At 50.8% G+C, this 19,886-nt stretch overlaps 2 protein-coding genes across 7 annotated transcripts in view; one reads left to right on the forward strand and one right to left on the reverse strand.

The window, feature by feature from the left end:
- The window catches only part of GAMT (guanidinoacetate N-methyltransferase), a 234,799-nt gene that overhangs the window by 3,170 nt on the left and 211,743 nt on the right, over window positions 1–19,886 (reverse strand). For 3 of the 5 annotated variants that reach the window (XM_081846407.1, XM_081846410.1, XM_081846409.1), the window contains exons 2-5: window positions 7,857–8,054; window positions 3,579–3,724; window positions 2,502–2,565; window positions 248–315 (exon numbers count right to left, since the gene is read on the reverse strand). In XM_081846407.1, the coding sequence (XP_081702533.1) occupies window positions 248–315; window positions 2,502–2,565; window positions 3,579–3,724; window positions 7,857–8,054 (476 nt within the window). Of the gene's footprint in view, window positions 1–247; window positions 316–2,501; window positions 2,566–3,578; window positions 3,725–7,856; window positions 8,055–8,292; window positions 8,336–10,574; window positions 10,705–19,886 lie in introns of those variants that run through there. The other 2 variants (XM_081846408.1, XM_081846411.1) reach the window with 2 other exon arrangements.
- DAZAP1 (DAZ associated protein 1) overlaps window positions 11,447–19,886 on the forward strand; it is a 52,928-nt gene continuing 44,488 nt past the window's right edge. Inside the window, exon 1 of one of the 2 annotated variants that reach the window (XM_081846334.1) lies at window positions 11,447–11,668. In XM_081846334.1, coding sequence (XP_081702460.1) covers window positions 11,637–11,668 — 32 coding nt within the window. In that variant the 5' untranslated portion in view covers window positions 11,447–11,636. The remainder of the gene's footprint in view (window positions 11,669–19,886) is intronic. The other variant, XM_081846333.1, reaches the window with a different exon arrangement.

Consider the following 19,886-nt stretch of genomic DNA (forward strand, 5'->3'; position numbering starts at 1 on the left):
GATCACCTGACACGGACCCGCCGCCGCCGCCGTGGCTACCTTGCCGTAAATACCCCAGCCCAGGCAGCAGCAAGAAAAAGCTGGCAGCGGCGGCAGGTTAGGGGTTAGGGGCGCAAATTACTTGCCTTGCCCCGGGTTAGGGGGCGCAAATTACTTGCCTTGCCCTGGGTTAGGGGGTGCAAATTACTTGCCTTTGCCCCGGGTGCTGACAACCCACGCTACGCCGCTGAATGCCGTCATGCCTTACCTTGATGAAGCTGAACTGGTGAGTGTGCCAGGTTTCGGCTGAGAGAGGGTAGGTGTCATAGAGGATTCCTGGAGGTTGCAGGAAAGAAACAGGAAATAATAATAATAATAATAATAATTTTTATTTATACCCCGCCCTCCCCAGCCAAGGCCGGGCTCAGGGCGGCTTAAAAGCAATAATAAAAACAAGTTGAATGATTACAACTTAAAAACAAAATTAAAATACAACATTAAAATAATGAAACATTATAATATTAAAATGTAGCCTCATCGCAGGAGGAGAAGGAAAAGAAAAAAGAAAGAGAGGGAGGGAGGGAATCAAATTGGCTCCAAGCCAAAGGCCAGGCGGAACAACTCTGACTTACAGGCCCTGCGGAAAGAGATCAGATCCTGCAGGGCCCTGGTCTCATGAGGCAGAGCGTTCCACCGGGCGGGAGCCAGTGTTGAAAAGGCCCTGGCTCTGGTTGAAGCTAATCTAACTTCCTTAGGGCCCGGGACCACTAGGGTGTTGCTATTTATGGACCTTGAGGTCCTCCGTGGGGCATACCAGGAGAGGCGGTCCTGTAGGTACGAGGGTCCTAGGCTGTGAAGGGCTTTAAAGGTCAAAAGCAGCACCTTAAATCTGACCCTGTACTCCACCGGGAGCCAGTGCAGCTTGAAAAGCACTGGGTGAATATGCTCCCATGGCAGGGACCCCGTGAGGAGCCTCGCTGCAGCATTCTGCACCCGCTGGAGTTTCTGGGACAGCTTCAAGGGCAGCCCCGCGTAGAGCGAATTACAGTAGTCAAGCCTGGAGGTGACCGTCGCATGGATCACTGTGGCCAGGTCGGGGCGGGAAAGGTAGAAGAGGTTACTTTGCCAACTTAGGAGTCTCCCACACCTCCTAAAGCAAAAGGTGGACTTCTTTATTCCAGAGGTGGGGAAACATCTGGCCCCTGGACGATGCTGAGCTACAGCTCCCATCAGCCAAAACAAGCATGGCCAATGGCAAGGGAGGATGGGAGTTCATAAAAATCATTGGAGGGAAGGGATGATTTTTTAAAATTGGGATAATGTTGTTGTTTATACCCCACTCATCTGGCTGGGTTTCCCCAGCCACTCTGGGCAGCTCCCAACAGAATATTAAAAATACGATAAAACATCAAACATTAAAAACTTCCCTAAGCAGGGCTGCCTTTAGATGTCTTCTAAAAGTCAGGTAGTTGTTTATTTCCTTGACATCTGATGGGAGGGCGTTCCACAGGGCAGGCGCCACCACCGAGAAGGCCCTCTGCCTGGTTCCCTGTAACCTCACTTCTCGCAGGGAGGGAACCGCCAGAAGGCCCTCGGAGCTGGACCTAAGTGTCGGACGATGGGGGCGGAGATGCTCCTTCAGGTATACTGGGCCGTTTAGGGCTTTCAAGGTCAGCACCAACACTTTGAATTGTGCTTGGAAACGTCCTGGGAGCCAGTGCAGGTCTTTCAGAACCGGTGTTATGTGGTCTCGGCGGCCGCTCCCAGTCCCCAGTCTGGCTGCCGCATTCTGGATTAGTTGTAGTTTCCGGGTCACCTTCAAAGGTAGCCCCACGTAGAGCGCATTGCAGTAGTCCAAGCGGGAGATAACCAGAGCATGCACCACTCTGGCCAGACAGTCTGCCAGCAGGGAGGGTCTCATCCTGCTTACCAAATGAAGTTGGTAAACAGCTGCCTTGGACACAGATTTGACCTGTGCCTCCATGGACAGATGTGAGTCCACAATGACTCCCAGGCTGTGCCCCTGGTCCTTCAGGGGCACAGTCACCCCATTCAGGACCAGGGAGTCCCCCACACCAGCCCGCCCCCTGCCCCCCAAAAACTGTACAGCAAATACAACAGGAATTGGGAACTGGGTGTGAATTAATGGATACACGGTAAGAAAAGAAATGTGGGGTTTTATTTTAATATATGATCACAGCAGAGAGACTCTTGTTCAGAAGACAGGAAAACTTAGTATTGCCTTATTCTGGAATTCAAAAGCATTTCTGCCTCCAACTAGGAGGCAGAGCATAGCTTCCATTGATGGCCTTTCCCCTCCATGAATTTGTCTAATCCCCTTCTAAAGCCATCCAAGTTGCCCCTGATTGTCTACTGTGGCAGGGAGTTCCACAGTTTGTGCGGGGCGAAGAAGGGCTTTATTTGACCCATCCTGAATCTCCCAGCTTGTTCAGCTTAATTGGACACCCACCAGTTGTGGGGTCATGAGAGAAAGGGGGAAAACCTTTTTATCTCTTGCTTACCGTTGAAATGTTCGTCGGGCAAGGTTGGGACGACGTCCTCCCACAACCCCTTCAAGGGAACGACCTTGGGACCAGAGCAGAGGAGAGGACGTTAATGACTGACCACTCAACTGACTCAGCAGCTGGGAATCGGCTCAAAAACATTTGCTCAAATCCTCTCGGTTTGCAGTTTAACCTAGTTTGGTTGTTTGGGTCAAAGAGGGGCTGTTGGAGAGCAAAGAAAACTCAAAAGAAGAAATAAAATCAGGAAAACATTCTTAAAATTTGTACCTTGGTTTTCGAACAGCTTACCGTATTTTTTGCTCTATAAGACTCACTTTTCCCCTCCTAAAAAGTAAGGGGAAATGTGTGTGCGTCTTATGGAGCGAAGGCAGGCTGCGCAGCTATCCCAGAAGCCAGAACAGCAAGAGGGATTGCTGCTTTCACTGCACAGCGATCCCTCTTGCTGTTCTGGCTTCTGAGATTCAGAATATTTTTTTTCTTGTTTTCCTCCTCCAAAAACTAGGTGTGTCTTGTGGTCTGGTGTGTCTTAAAAAGGTAAAGGTAAAGGTACCCCTGCCCATACGGGCCAGTCGTGTCCGACTCTAGGGTTGTGCGCCCATCTCACTTAAGAGGCCGGGGGCCAGCGCTGTCCGTGGGTCACGTGGCCAGCGTGACGAAGCTGCTCTGGCGAGCCAGCACCAGCGCAGCACACGGAAACGCCGTTTACCTTCCCGCTAGAAAGCGGTACCTATTTATCTACTTGCACTTAGGGGTGCTTTCGAACTGCTAGGTGGGCAGGAGCTGGGACCGAAAGACGGGAGCTCACCCCGCCGCGGGGATTCGAACCGCCGACCATGCGATCGGCAAGTCCTAGGCACTGAGGTTTTACCCACAGCGCCACCCGCGTCCCTATCTGGTGTGTCTTACAGAGCGAAAAATACGCTATATATATATAGAGAGAGAGAGAGAGAGAGAGTGAGTAAGCATATGTGAAGATATGTATAGGTGTATAGGTGTGTGTGTGTGTGTGTGTGTATACATACACACACACACCCCTCTATAACCTGATTCAGCCTTAGGGCTCTTCTGACGTACCTTGTGAGGCTGTGTTTTCGCCCACTCCTTCAGCCGCTGGAATACGCCCTCGTTGCACTCGATGATCCAGTGCTCTTCAATATTGAACTCCTCGATTTTGGTGGCGGCGATCGCCATGCCGAAACCCACCTCCAGCACCCGGCCCCCTGGGTGGAACACACAAGAGCGAGGAGGTCCGGTTAGCAGCCGTGACTCTTTGAGCAGACCAAGGAGTCGGATCGAGGGTTAAATCTGCAGAGGGACATTTAAAACTCCTATCCCACAAGTGTGGGAGAAACAGAAAAAGTGAATGGGCTGCAAAGCCTTTTCAGCAGAGTCAAAGGCTCTTACATTTTGCAGCCTGCACGGTGGCGCTGTGGGTTAAACCACAGAGCCTAGGACTTGCCGATCAGAAGGTCGGCGGTTCGAATCCCCGCCGGGTGAGCTCCCATTGCTCGGTCCCTGCTCCTGCCAACCTAGCAGTTTGAAAGCACGTCAAAGTGCAAGTAGATAAATAGGTACCCCTCCGGCGGGAAGGTAAATGGCGTTTCCGTGCGCTGCTCTGGTTCGCCAGAAGCGGCTTACTCCTGCTGGCCACATGACCTGGAAGCTATACGCCAGCTCCCTCGGCCAGTAAAGCAAGATGAGCGCCACAGCCCCAGAGTTGGCCACGACTGGACCTAATGGTCAGGGGTCCCTTTACCTTTACAAAGGTAAAGGCAATTGTGGCTTTCAATGCCTATTCTTTTGGGGTCTGCTGACCCCCTTCCACCTCTTCACTCTCCTTGAATAGAATGAAGCACACGTTTTTTAAGTAAGATAAACAAACCCAGCCAGATGTGCGGGGTATAAATAATAAATTTGTTGTTGTTGTTGTTAAACAAAAATTTTACTTACAATTCAATGCAGGCAGCAAGTGCAGTAGGAGCAAGAAAACGTCTCGGGTACGAAATTCAAAAGTTGGCTTCTAAATTGGCTGCCCCCCCCCCCAAAAAAAACACATGCCTGATCAGTCTGGAAGCAGAGGCCAATTTGAATAAAATATTGGGGAGGCCCAAGTAAGACCTGCCCCACATAACCAATCACAAGATGCGGAGCACTGACACCATTTGAATGGCATTGCCTATCAACTGGGGGGGGGGGCATGCCCGCCTTAAATATTGCCAGAGGCAAAAGTATGTGGAACAAGCTTATGTGTTGGCCTTCAGGCTAAATACAAGAAGGCCAGAGTTCACTGCTGTAAGAAAAATCTAGATTTTTTTTTGCTCTATCCAAGAGAATCTTTCTTCCCCTAGGCCAGGGGTCTGCAACCCGCGGCTCCGGAGCCGCATGTGGCTCTTTGACACCTTTGCCGCGGCTCTGGGGCAGATACTAGCGAGGGGAGGAGGCGCATTGTGCGCCCCGACACTCCCCACTGTGGCGGGCGCTGTACTGGCTGTGACGTCGCATGGGGGCGGTGCGTGTGGTGGTCACGCAACGTCCCGACGTCACCTTCCCGCCCGCCCGCTACATTGTAAGGGGCATGTACGCTGGTCACTGCATTGAAAGGGACTGAAGAACACACACACACACAAAAAGGTAACTTGTTAATTTAACGTTTATTTCTTTGAGGAGGAGTAATTCTGAGGGGTCAAACAAAGAAATAATAAAAAAGTGACAAAAAAAGTTATTTTAATAATGACGAGTTTTGCGGCTCCCAGGTTTTTTTTCTTCTTTGGAAACGGGTCCAAGTGGCTCTTTTTGTCTTAAAGGTTGCAGACCCCTGCCCTAGGCTTATACCCCACATCTCAGCTTGCAGCTGTCGGGAAAACCCCGACCCCTGAATCGAACCCGCAGACAAGTGTTTATTTCAAAAGGGGAGATAGTTTGCAGTGTGGCTATTCTTAACTCTGCTGCAACACAAGCAGGTCTCAGGCAGGAAGACTTGGGGTTGAGGGGCGGAAAAGGTTATAGCACATTCCTTCACTGCTGCGCCCGCGTCCAATAATCCCTGGAATGTTAGCTAAAGGGTGCTGGAAGTTGTAGCTCAAAACCACGAGAATGCCTGTATTACGCAAATCCACTTGGGGGAAAAAAACGTAAAGGTAATAGGCTGTATGTTAACAATTGTAAAGTCATTTACTAGAAGCTACTTCTCAAAATTATAGGGAGTCGGGTGGTGCTTTGGGTTAAACCACAGAGCCTAGGACTTGCCGATCAGAAGGTCGGCGGTTCGAATCCCCGCAATGACGGGGTGAGCTCCCGTTGCTCGGTCCCTGCTCCTGCCAACCTAGCAGTTTGAAAGCACGTCAAAGTGCAAGTAGATAAATAGGTCCCGCTCCGGCGGTAAGGTAAACGGCGTTTCTGTGCGCTGCTCTGGTTCGCCAGAAGCGGCTTAGTCCTGCTGGCCACATGACCCGGAAGCTGTACGCCGGCTCCTTCGGCCAGTAAAGCGAGATGAGCGCCGCAACCCCAGAGTCGGCCACGACTGGACCTAATGGTCAGGGGTCCCTTTACCTTTACTGCACTTCTCAAAATTAGATGCAGCTTCTCATAACGTCAAAGTCAGCATCATGATATAACATATTAAAATGTAGATTATTCAGTTAACCACCAAGTCCAGTATGTACAAAATGCGATTCCTATTTTGTCAGTCTAATTTCTTCATCTTCTCTTGTATTTTTCTGTCTGACGTATACCTTAGAAGAGTACCATGAAATAGTGTCAAATGAAGATGATGAGGTTGGTAGATTTAAGAAACTGGCACTGGTAGAGGCACAGGTAGACAATAATTCCTGGATATTCCCCTGCTTCGCCCCAAGGGGCTTCCTCAGCTGTGAATGGTTCTAAATCATATAAACATAGACACCTTTTATGTGGGAGTTGTAGTTCTGCAGGGCAGAACTACAGGGTTTTCTTTTCCCCTCGGTTGGAGCAGAATGTGCTTTAGGGTGTCGGTGCAGCCGGAGAGGGAACACGTTGCCGCCAACGCTAGCCCTACTCGGAGTAGACCCACTGGAATTAATGGGCTTGACGAACCTCGGAGCATTCCTTCCAATGGGTTCTACTCTGGGGCAGAGGTTGTAGCTGGGTACAACCCAGAGTCTTTCAGACAAGGAGTAGCTTAGGATAGGCTGGCAACGTTGAACCAGAAAGGGAACGTCAGGAGAGCCTGGCTGCAGGATCAAGCCAAAGGGAGCCCCTATCCAATTCTCATGAGGGGCTGCAAGCACAAGAACAACTCTCCCTTCCTGTGGCAACTGGTATTCGGGCACATTACCGCCTCCTTACTGTGGCAGGGAGTTCCGTAGTTTAACCCTGAGCCGTCTTTTCTTCTGCCTTTCCCAAATCTCACAACATTCAGCCACCAGTTCTGGCTGCTACTGCGAAAGCGGGAAATTTTGAGCGCTGGTGCACTACAGCAACAACACCCCTCGAAGGTAGGCTTGCCCACAAACCTCCGATGACCACAACATTACGATTTAGCATGTCAGGCTGGCACCCGGGAGAGACCGGGTTCCTTTCTCCCAACACTTGGCCCTGAAGCGAACTGGGTTACCTTGCGGGCCAGCCGCTGGCGTCTCTGCCTGGCCAGCCTTGCAGGGTCGTTGTGGGGATTCAGCAGGGAGAGAGAAAAAGTGGAATGCGGAGAAACAAAACACACCATATTTTTTGCTCTATAAGACTCACTTTTCCCCTCCTAAAAAGTAAGGGGAAATGTGTGTGCGTCTTATGGAGCGAATGCAGGCTGCGCAGCTATCCCAGAAGCCAGAACCGCAAGAGGGATTGCTGCTTTCGCTGTGCAGCCATCCCTCTTGCTGTTCTGGCTTCTGAGATTCAGAATATTGTTTTTCTTGTTTTCCTCCTCCAAAAACTAGGTGCGTCTTGTGGTCTGGTGCGTCTTATAGAGCGAAAAATACGGTAAATGCACCGTCCTACCTTTCAAAGCAGAAGTAGGGACGCGGGTGGCGCTGCGGGTAAAAGTCTCAGTGCCTAGGACTTGCCGATCGAAAGGTCGGCGGTTCGAATCCCCGCGGCGGGGTGCGCTCCCGTTGCTCGGTCCCAGCGCCTGCCAACCTAGCAGTTCGAAAGCACGTCAAAGTGCAAGTAGATAAATAGGTACCACTCCAGCGGGAAGGTAAACAGCGTTTCCGTGCGCTGCGCTGGCTCGCCCGATGCAGCTTCGTCACGCTGGCCACGTGACCCGGAAGTGTCTCCGGACAGCGCTGGCCCCCGGCCTCTTAGGTGAGATGGGCGCACAACCCTAGAGTCGGACACGACTGGCCCGTACAGGCAGGGGTACCTTTACCTTTACCTTACCTTTCGAAGCGGCCACAGAAGCGAGGGAATGCATGTATGGAGTCTCCCAGCGCTCCATAACCGGCTTCCCCATGATCTCCAAGTGGGTGTCCGTCGTGTCGTACCCTGCAGCCGCCTCTTTCCAGGAGGGCTTGCAGTTCTCCCCTTCCAGGAAAATTGGTTGGGCGGTTTCGGAGGAGGAAGTCATGTTGGCTGGAGCTGGAGAGGCAGAGAGAGAAAGAGAGAGCTGGAGATTTAACAGATCCCAGCAGGAACCCCCCTTGGACTTTAAATAAGTTGGCTTTAAATAGATGAAGCTGGGGGGGCGAAGGGGAGGGAAAACAGCTGACTCTGCATCTCCGGAGTGCTGAGTTGAAAAGGGAAGGGTTATTCCATGCCCCCCTCCTCTCATTTTGCAACGCCCATTTTCCAAATGGTTAAAGGAACGAGGGGACACCTGCTGGATAACTTTTGCATGTACCCATCCAGTGCTGGATTGAAGTATAAGCAAAACGAGCTGTAGTTTAGGGCCCCACTCCCTTGGGGGCCCCCCAAAAAAGTAAAGGGGAAAAAACTGGATGTACATTTCCAAAATATAAGATAAAAAACAAATAAAATAAAACCTGCATACAGCAAGAGTGTTTTGTGTTGTGTAGGTTCCTCTAATGTAAGTCATGGCCCCCGCCTGCTAGCCTGTTCCCTAAAATATCCCTGGTTTGCTCCTTTCTATATATAGGGTGCCTACATTCTGCATGGACTGGTTGCAGGGCAACATGCGCAAATGGCTTGAGATACCTATGAGGTCCATAAATTGCCATATGGCATATATTCAACACAAAAAACACAGTGGCAATTTGTTGTTGACAAAGGACGGCTGGACATAGAAAGGGCCCCATTAGCTTCAGTAGCTGAGGGCCTCATCAAACCTAAATCTGGCCCTGCTACCTGGCAGGTCAGGGTTTTGGAAAACCACTGGATCCAGGCCGCTGGGAACCAATGGCGGCACCAGGGCAGCCACAAAAGGCCCCCTTTGCACACGCCTTTCATTGTCACTGGCCCCTGTTTGTCTCGAGAGACATCTAAGTGCGATTCCGGGGGTGTGAAGTAAACCACTGCTTTAGCAGGACCAAAGTGACCTCCTTTGGGTGCAAGCCTGGGCCATGCGTCTGGAGGTTCAGGGCTGCCCAGACAACAAGACTTCACTGATGGGATCCAAAGGAAAGCAGAGCAAAATGTTTGGCACCAGCTGGGCTGCAGGAGTTTCTGGAAGGAGGCAGACAAGGCGCCACTCAACCGCCTTAGGGTCTCCATTCTAGATTTGTGTAGGGCAAGGGTAGGCAAACGATCCGGCCCACGGAGGGTTCGGGAATCAGCGTGTTTTTTACATGAGAAGAATGTGTCCTTTAAAGAAGGCTGATGGCCGAAGAATGGATGCCTTTGAATTCTGGTGCTGGAGGAGACTCTTGAGAGTCCCATGGACTGCAAGAAGATCCAACCTCTCCATCCTTAAGGAAATCAGCCCTGAGTGCTCACTGGAAGGACAGATCCTGAAGCTGAGGCTCCAAGACTTTGGCCACCTCATGAGAAGAGAAGACTCCCTGGAAAAGACCCTGATGTTGGGAAAGATGGAGGGCACAAGGAGAAGGGGACGACAGAGGATGAGATGGTGGGACAGTGTTCTCGAAGGTGTCAACATGAGTTTGACCAAACTGCGGGAGGCAGTGGAAGACAGGAGGGCCTGGCGTGCTCTGGTCCAGGGGGTCACGAAGAGGCGGACACGACTAAACAACAACAGGAATTCATTCATTTTTCTCTGCAAAATATAGTCGCCCCCCCCACAAGGTCTGAAAAAGTTTGCTGACCCCTGGGCTTACTCCAGAACCTTTTCTTCTCCCCAAGATACCATCTTTGTCATGGCGGCTGGTAGCCGCTGATACTGTTCACACACACTCCTGCAAGTTTGTCCAATCCCCATTTAAATCCATTTAGCTTTGTGGCCGTCGCTGCCTCCTGCACAAGTGAGTTCCGCAGTTCCTTGTTCTCCATCCCGAATCTTTCAACATCCAGTTTCGCCGGACGTCCACAAATTCTAGCAAGGGAGGAAAACATTTAATTGTCTGTTTTCTGCATGCCATGTATAATTCTGTCTCGGGTCGCCTCTCTGGCTCGCCATTCCTCCAAACTAATAATAATAATAATAATAATAATAATCCCCAATGCTGCAACCTTTCCTCCATCCGTTTTTTTGCCCTTTCCTGAAACTTTTCCAAACTCTGCAATATTCTTTTTTGACATGAAGCGACCAGAACTGGACACATAATTTATTATTATTATTATTATTATTATTATTCTAGATCTGTATGATGCCATTCATGGCATTGGCAGTTTTATTTTCAGCTCCTTTCCCCCAGAGTGGCAGGGTATAAATAAAATTATTATTATTATTATTATTATTATTATTATTATTATTATTATTATTATTATTGGCATGGGATTTGCCTTTGTCACAGCTGCTGCACGCTTAGGTCGATGTCTCCATCAAGACCCCTCAAGGTTTTATTCGTGGTCCATGTGAAATTTATTTGCTTATTTATTTATTTGCCCCAATATGCAGCAGGTAATTTATACTGGCCCTGAGTAAACGGAATACTTTATCAGGACCACCAGAGGCCAAATGAGCCAAGCAATGAATGCATTTTTATTTTTTACTTTTTTCCCAGTAGGTTAGTTTCTGCGCACATGTGAGTTCAGGGTAAAAGGTGTCTCTGAGCATGGACAAAGTGCCTCCTTTCCTACTAAAAGGCATTTTGTGGGGGGCTGGCACCAAAAACTTCCTTTCCTTCCCCCTTATAATCTATTTAACCCTCTTTTTTTAAAAAACCAGACATTTCCCCCACCCCCAATAAATGGCCTGAAAACCTTTCCTATAATAATACCATTCTCATCCCCTCAGCCCAACGGACTACAACCCCCATGAAGCCTTGCGGGGCAAAAGACGCTATGTTTCCTCGGCGCATGCGCACCTTTCTCCTCTAACCCTTTCTCTTCCCGACCCTCAGGCGGGCGCAAAGACGTGCTCTGCGTGCGAGCGGCTACAAACTACACTTCCCATCATCCTTTAGGAAGGCCAGACGTTTCTCCGCCTACATTAACGAATTCTTTTTTTAAAAAAAAACTACACCTCCCATAATGCCTTTCGCGAAAAAACCACCTCGACGAGCAACGCGCGTGCGCACCGCCTCTTCCTCCCCTTCAGCTACTCCCCCCCCCCGCCCCGTCGCCCTCCCGGCCCCTGCGGTAAACCCCGTTTGGAACCAGCCAATGGCGAATAGTGGGGTGGAGCGTAGAAAGGAAAAGAAAGCCAAGCGGTCTCCTCCTCCTCGCGCTTTGGCGCAAGCGCAGTGCGGCCGGGAGCGGCGGTTGGCGGCCGCCGGGAAACGAGCGCGCGCGTGTGCGTGCGTGCGTGCGTGCGTGCCGCTTGCGCATGCGCATGCGCGCGACGCCCGCTGGCTGCTGCTTGGTCGCCGGGGCCCTCTTGTGTGAGGTAAAATAGGAGAAGCCCCGAGAGGAGGAAGGAGAGGCGGCGGCGGAGGCGGAGGAGAGGAAGGAAGGGAAGGAGGAGAGAAGAGAGAGAGAAAGCCGCCTCGACAGCAGCCACAACCGCCGCCGCCTCCTCCTCCTCTCTCCCCCCCCCCTCAGGATTCACCTCAGCGCCGGAGGAGGAAGCAGAAAGAGGCAGCGGCGAGAGAGGAGGCGGAGGGGCAGCCGAGCGGGCCCAGGGCCTTCGCGCCCGCCCCCGCCATGAACAGCGTGGGGAGCGCCGACGAGATCGGGTGAGGGGGGGGGGGAAAGGCCCTGTCACGTGTGAGGGGGGCGGGGGGCGGGGGGGGAGTGGGGGGGTCAAGGGGAGGACACCCCCCTCTGTTTCCACATAGAAGCCTTGTTGGAAGGGAAGGGGGGGAGAGGGAGCCCCCCACCACCCCAAAAAGACGACACTTGGGGGGAAGTGGGAAGGCCCTGTCACGTGGGGGGGGCAGGGGGAGGGGGGAGGGGGGGTCAAGGGGAGGACACCCCCCTCTGTTTCCACATAGAAGCCCTGTTGTAAAGGAGGGGGGAAAGAGGGAGACCCCCCAAAAAGAGCACTCTTACTATTTAGGGGGAAGGCCCTGTCACGTGGGGGGGGAGGGCGAGGGGGGAGTGGGGGGTCAAGGGGAGGACACCCCCCTCTTGGTCTGTTTCCACATAGTAGCCTTGTTGTAAGGGAAGGGGGGAAGGGAGCACCCCCCAAAAAGATGACACTTGGGGGGAAGTGGGGGGTCAAGGGGAGGACACCCCCCTCTGTTTCCACATAGAAGCCTTGTTGGAAGGGAAGGGGGGGAGGGAGCCCCCCACCCCCCCAAAAAAGACCACACTTGGGGGGAAGTGGGAAGGCCCTGTCACGTGGGGGGGGCAGGGGGAGGGGGGGTCAAGGGGAGGACACCCCCCTCTTGGTCTGTTTCCACATAGTAGCCTTGTTGGAAGGGAAGGGGGGGAGAGGGAGCACCCCCCAAAAAGACGACACTTGGGGGGAAGTGGGGGTCACGGGGAGGACACCCCCCTCTGTTTCCACATAGAAGCCCTGCTGTAAAGGAGGGGAGAACGAGGGAGACCCCCCCCCAAAAAAGAGCACTCTTACTATTTAGGGGGAAGGCCCTGTCACGTGGGGGGGCAGGGCGAGGGGGGGGAGTAGGGGGTCACGGGGAGGACACCCCCCTCTGTTTCCACATAGAAGCCTTGTTGTAAAGGAGGGGGGAAAGAGGGAGACCCCCCAAAAAGAGCACTCTTACTATTTAGGGGGAAGGCCCTGTCACGTGGAGGGGGCAGGGCGAGGGGGGGGAGTAGGGGGTCAAGGGGAGGACACCCCCCTCTGTTTCCACATAGAAGCCTTGTTGGAAGGGAAGGGGGGGAGAGGGAGCCCCCCACCCCCCCAAAAGACCACACTTGGGGGGAAGTGGGAAGGCCCTGTCACGTGGGGGGGCAGAGCGAGGGGGGGAGGGGGGTCAAGGGGAGGACACCCCCCTCTGTTTCCACATAGAAGCCCTGCTGTAAAGGAGGGGAGAACGAGGAAGATCCCCCCCCAAAAAGAGCACTCTTACTATTTAGGGGGAAGGCCCTGTCATGTGGGGGGGGGGCAGGGGGAGTGGGGGGTCTTCGTCTGTTTCCACATAGAAGCCTTGTTGTAAGGGAAGGGGGGGAAGGGAGCACCCCCCAAAAAGACGACACTTGGGGGGAAGTGGGGGTCACGGGGAGGACACCCCCCTCTGTTTCCACATAGAAGCCTTGTTGTAAGGGAAGGGGGGGAGAGGGAGCCCCCCCCAAAAAAGACCACACTTGGGGGGAAGTGGGAAGGCCCTGTCACGTGGGGGGCAGGGCGTGGGGGGAAGTGGGGTTCACGGGGAGGACACCCCCCTCTGTTTCCACATAGAAGCCCTGCTGTAAAGGAAGGGAAGAAAGAGGGAGCCCCCACCCCCCAAAAAGACCACACTTGGGGGGAAGTGGGGGTCACGGGGAGGACACCCCCTCTTCCTCTGTTTCCACGTAGTAGCCCTGTTGTAAGGCAAGGGAAGAAAGAGGAAGCCCCCCCCCCATAAGACCACACTTACTATTTAGGGGGAAGGCCCTGTCAAGTGGGGGGGGCAGGGTGAGGAGGGAAAGTGGGGGTCACGGGGAGGACACCCTCCTCTTCCTCTGTTTCCACATAGTAGCCTTGTTGTCAGGGAAGGAAAAAAGGAGACCCCCTCCCCCCAAAAGACCACACTCTCACACCTTATTACTATTTGGGTGAGACAGGTCTCAGCTCCGTCTCTTCTTTACCTGGCTTTCTCTTTTTTTATCCTGGATGTTGAGGGATTTCCAGGATTTGGCTGGAGAAGAGAGTGATCTCTCTCTCCCCCACCCCCAACAGAGGACCCTGCAGTGAAAGGGAAGGGCCTTTCTCCCCCTCTTCGCAACCACCCCCTGCCCCCACGGCCAGCACAGGCTTCTCTGTACCCTCAACCCCTTGTCTCTCTTACCCCCTCTGCACTGCAGGGCAAGGTGGGCCAATGGATCTTAAATCTTCTCTATTTTGGGGGTGAGGTTGAAGTTGAGGGCTTGGGAGAGGGCCAGTTTGACGGGGGTTGTGAGAGGAGCGGCAAGAAACTCTAACAAAAGGAACCCCCCCTCTATCTCCCAACCTTTCTCTGTGCCAATATAATGAGCTATTAATTAGGGTGGGAGGAGGGTTGGATTCAAAATAATAATGGGTGGGCAATGTGGGGGTTAAGGCCACAGAAGGTGAAGGAGAGCATGGGTTGGGGAGCTAAGTGCACAAATGGATTTCAGGAAAAACGAGAGCCCTGCTTGGTCTGTTGCACCCAAAGCCCCACTTTCCTCATTATTGAACCAGGTGCTTCCAGAAAGCCCATATGCCACCGTCCTGCCTTTAAACATGGAGGAGGGTTCTCTCTAGGGGGCTCTTGGTCTGTGATTGCTACTTTGCAGATAAGCGAATGGGGATTTGGAGCACAACCTCCAATGGAGAGGTGGCTGCTGTTGGGCCTTGAGACCCCAGTGGGTGGGTTGTATTAGACTAGAGGGCTCCCAGCAGATACGCAAAGATCTGTCTGCTGGATTATTGGGTGCTGGAGCAGAGATGGCAGCGAAAGGTTCTTTCAGCATACTGTATGCTTTTATATGGTTGAGGTACTGGACTTGTTCATTTCTTGGGCTCCATTCCTTCCAAAACACACAGGGAGGTGATTCAACTGTTGAGGACGTGTGTTGGTGCATATAGTGATCACTGTTGGGGATAATACAGTGGTGCCCCGCAAGACGAAAAACTCGCTAGACGAAATAGTTTTCCGTATTTGAGGTGCTTCGCAAGACGAATTTCCCTATGGGCTTGCTTCACAAGACAAAAACGTCTTGCGAGTTTTTTCCCTCCCCCCCCCTTTTTCTAAGCTGCTTAGCCGCGCTTCACAAGACGAAAAAACCGCAAGACGAAGAGACTCGCGGAACGAATTAATTTCGTCTTGCGAGGCACCACTGTACTTGTCAGGTGCTCTTAAATTACTCCTTAGGTAATATGTGGATATAGATCAAGATTGTAGTGAGATTGTGGGCTCATATCCAGCTCCCTAATCAGTTCAGAGGCCCAGACCATTTGTAGCCCCCTGACATGGGTTTTGGGGCTCCTCTCACAACACACACACCCCAAACCTCTGACATCCTGTTTGCTGCCTTTTGGGTGATGGGTTTCTAGCTTGGCAGTACAAATCTAAGGCTGTGGAGCAGCTGGCTCTGCAGCTGGGGCACAAGGTCATCCGGTTGGGATCTGCAGCAGCTCCTTGCTGTGTCTCCCTTGTGAAGAGCTCCAATTATTTTCTGAGGTCCCTCTGCACACTTTGTGAGGTGAGGCGGGCATTGGTTGCTGAACCATGCTCCTCCTTGTCCCTTTGTGACCCTATACAAGCCATCATATTCGGACTTTTGCCCCTGAAACAGTCTCTCTCGTGCCTCTTAAGTCCCCTTCCTGCAGTTGAAGGAGGCTGAGAACCTGTGTAGGACAAGAACACTGGTGATTCATCAATGCTGCCTCATGATGCATGGAGCTTGCCCCTCTTGTGTTGAGCATGGCTGGCAAAAAGCATCGCTTTGCTTTCAGCCTCTGAGGCCGAGGCAGCCCACACTGGAGGGATAAAGGCTGAAAAAGAAGATTCTCTTTTGTATCTCGTTTTTTTACTTCTCTGCCACATGCAGATAAGACCTCCTGGGGTGCCCAACATGCCTTTATATTTCTTGTTCCCGGGCAGATTTCCACAGATCAATTTCCATCCTGGGAATGGCTGAATTTGAAGGGGGTTGAAGAAGGGGGGGTTTACTTTTGTAAAGCCTTCTAAGGGATTTCATGCTTTTAATCTATAACCTCAAAATAGCTCACTGGTTGAGTCTTTGTATATGTCGTCCTTAGTCACCGTGCTCCAAATGTTGAACAGGATGTCTGCAGTACAGTATGTAGGAAAAGAGCTGGGGGAATACTTCTAAGCCTTAGCTCACCAAGCTTCCATTCTATAGGAAATAAGCATACATAGCCTGAAATCGAAGAAACTTTACTATGCTGAAAATGGAAAAGACGCTAAAACGGCAACTATAATATTTAGATTATGCCTCCATACATTGCTTCACATTTAGTTTAATATCAGTCAGTTTGATCATAAAGTTTCTTCTACTATCAGACCATGCTTAAGAGTACAGCATGCAGAATGAGCATGGTGGCAAAAGTATAAGCATTATGCCAGGGTTGCAAGTAGACAGTCATCTGAATACTTTTTGGGAGGTGACAAGAAGAATGGCTCGTCTTTTGGGTTCTACCCATTGGGAAGATTTCAGCTCTGTGAGTTGTGATGCATTTTCTCATCAAAGTCTACCTTTTCCTTGAGTCTTCCACCATCCCTCATAAAACTGATTCACATTCCCAGCTGAAATGCACTTAAAGACATTCTTTCCTTGTAGTGTGTTGCTAAGCCGCTGTTGACATTTCTTCTTTGAGTGTCTTGGGGTTGGGCCCTGTCTTTGTTACTTGGTAAAGCATCAAGTACGTTGTTGCTGCTGCAGTAATTTTTAAAAGAAAAATACTGATAAGATATACTGCCTTACTGTTGTCAGAGGAGCACTCAAGGTGGCAGGAAACAAGCTCCTTCTATCAGCCTTGTTCATATGAGCTGAATTTTAAATTTTTAAACTGGGCTGTGAAACCTCTGGTGAAAAAATATACCGTACAGTGGTGCCTCGCAAGACGAAATTAATCCGTTCCGTGAGTTTCTTCGTCTAGCGGTTTTTTCGTCTTGCGAAGCAAGCCCATTGACAGTTTAGCGGCTTTTAGCGATCAGCTGTTAAGCGGCGTAGCGGCTTAGGGGAAGGGGGGGAAAACCGCAGGAATTCGCAATACATTTTCGTCTTGCGAAGCAAGCCCATAGGGAAATTCGTTTTGCGAAGCACCTCCAAAACGGAAAACCCTTTCGTCTAGCGGGTTTTCCGTCTTGCGAGGCGTTCGTCTTGCGGGGCACCACTGTATTTTTTGCTCTATAAGACTCACTTTTCCCCTTCTAAAAAGTAAGGGGAAATGTGTGTGCGTCTTATGGAGCAAATGCAGGCTGCGCAGCTATCACAGAAGCCAGAACAGCGCAGCGATCCCTCTTGCTGTTCTGGCTTCTGAGATTCAGAATCCCCCCCCCCTTGTTTTCCTCCACCAAAAACTAGGTGCGCCTTGTGGTCTGGTGTGTTGTATAGAGCGAAAAATACGGTAACTGAAATGCCCAAAGGTTCTTAGCAGTCCCCTATGACCAGTGCAAATCCACTTCGGGCAACAGTGCAGTAAATACTTTTATTTTTAGAAGGCCACAATGACTAAAATAGCTAAGCATAGACCACCTATCTCAGTGGTAGGGAACTTGTGGTCCTCCAGATGTTAGACTACAATCTCAGTCCACCTCAGCCAACATGGCCAACGGTCAGGGATGATGGGAGTTCATCAACATCTGGAGAGGTTCCCTGTTATTGGTCTAGGTCAAGGTATATGCGACTGGACAAGCAACCTGTAGACCCATTGCAAGTGGGACTGGATTTCCTCTAGACTTCCTTCATAAAGATTCAAGGAATGCTCTTTGCTTGTTGGCCTAACAAGTGCTAGATCCTGATGCCAGTTAGCAACAGCAAAATTCTCAGCGTTATGGGTGCTGTCAATTCTGGGTGTCCTCGCAACACTTATAAAATTCTAATAGCAAATGGGTTTTTTTTTAATTTCCTGATCCTGTGGAATGTGGCACAGTAAATGTGGCCAGAATAATCTGTGTTGTTTTAATAAATTGGATTTGTAAGCTTATTTGTAGCTTGCTCGTTATTTGTGGTTTCATAGGAAACTGTTTTCCTTCTGTGGTGAAGAGAAAGATAATGCAATAGGAATGGGCTGATTTTAGGCACAATGGCAGAGCTTGGTTTGCTTCTGAGAGAGAGAGCGAGAGAGCGCGCCTCTGATTTAATTTCGTTTGTTTGCTATGTTTGCAGGGCATCCCATAACATAAAGTTCTCTGGGTGACGTACAGTAAATAAGTTATAAAAAAATTAAAATACAAAGTAAAACATGAAACCATTCAAGAACAGCATCAACACAACACAACTTGATGCACCCCACCTTTAAAAAACAGGTCTAAATTACTTAAGTAATTTTAAAGGGGTGGTTAGCAAAAAAATTATATTCACCTGTCACCAGAAAGATCACGAAATTTTACTAGGCGAGTGGCTAGCGCCGTAGCATTGGTGTGGTCACAGGGGTGGTTGCTAGCGGCGTAAATATTCTCAGGGGTGCAAAATTTCAAAAGAAAAAGTAGCAGTAATAAATTTTAAAAATAGTGTGCCCTAAATCTCCCAGTGTCCTCTGCACGGGCTTTGGAAAGAACCCTGCTCCCGACCAATCCCCCATTCCATTCTCTGCCATGCTCAGTGCTCACGGGACGCCACGGCTGCTACTCGGGTATGTTGCTTAGCTTTTGCCCCTTAGTTCCCGCCTATCGATAGACAGTGCCAAGGATACTTGCCTTGCCCCGGGCTTTGGCAACCCATGTTACGCCACTGGGTGAGCCTTCCTGGGAAGGCTATTGCTTCACCAAAGTGCCCTCTCCTCTCCTTGGTAGTTGCCTGCCTTGCTTCATTCAGTAGGAACAGCTGGAACAGGCCCTCCAAAGAGGATCGTAAGGTGTGGGCAGGTATGTATGTGAGAAGGTGGCCTTCCAGGTCACTTAGGCTGAAGTTATTTAGAGCCTTAAAGGTTTAAATTGAGCACAGAAACAGACCAGATTAGCCCCAGTTAATCTTGCGGTGCTTTTCTTGACCAACTGCATCTTCCAGGCCATTTTCAGAGGCAATCCCACATCCATCTCAGGTAACAGAGCATGGGTGATTGTTGCCAAACTGTCTCCATCCAGGCAAGGTTGCAGCCTGCATACTGGCCGAATCTGATAAAAGGTGCTTGTGCAGCTGCTGCATCCATGCCCTTCTTCCTCACCTTGTGCTCAGCAATTGCATCCTTTCCTGGAAGTAAATGAGGGACAGAATTGCCATGCACACAGAGCGAGGAGAGGGAGCGCACAAGCCCAAGGCTCCTTTAAGGCTCTCCTTTGGAGAGCCAGTGTGGTGTAGTGGTTAAGAGCAGTGGACTCATAATCTGGGGAACCGGGTTCGTGTCTCTGCTCCTCCACATGCAGCTGCTGGGTGACCATGGGCCAGTCACACTTCTCTGAAGTCTCTCAGCCCCACTCACCTCACAGAGTGTTTGTTGTGGGGGAGGAAGGGAAAGGAGAATGTGAGCCGCTTTGAGACTCCTTAAAGGGAGTGAAAGGCGGGATATCAAATCCAAACTCTTCTTCTTCTAAGGCTCTCCTTTGGAGAGCCAGTGTGGTGTAGTGGTTAGGAGCGGTAGACTCGTAATCTGGGGAACCGGGTTCGCGTCTCCGCTCCTCCACATGCAGCTGCTGGGTGACTTTGGGCCAGTCACACTTCTCTGAAGTCTCTCAGCCCCACTCACCTCACAGAGTGTTTGTTGTGGGGGAGGAAGGGAAAGGAGATTGTTAGCCGCTTTGAGACTCCTTAGGGTAGTGATAAAGCAGGATATCAAATCCAAACTCCTCCTCCTCCTCCTCTTCTTCATCTTCTTCTAATATTCACCCATGTCGGCCAAACCATGGTTTGGTGCTGCATCTGATGCAGCCCAATCCAAAAAAAAGAGGAGGGCCGTTTGTTGGATGCTTAGCATACAAATCACACACGGCAAATTCATAAAAATGGCAAAGGACCTAAAACCAAAAGTCAGAGGGTGCTCATCCAAATCCTATATATGGTTCCTCAGCAGCAAGCTCAGTGGTGCTTAGTACCAAATCAGTCTGAATTGGACTGCATCTAGCTGGAGAAAATTCTCCATGGCCATTAAAACTATTTATTTATTAAATTTCTATCTCGACCTTCCAGCGGAGCCCAAAA

This window comes from Podarcis erhardii (assembly GCF_964252035.2).
Source record: "Podarcis erhardii genome assembly, chromosome: 18".
NCBI lineage: Eukaryota > Metazoa > Chordata > Lepidosauria > Squamata > Lacertidae > Podarcis > Podarcis erhardii.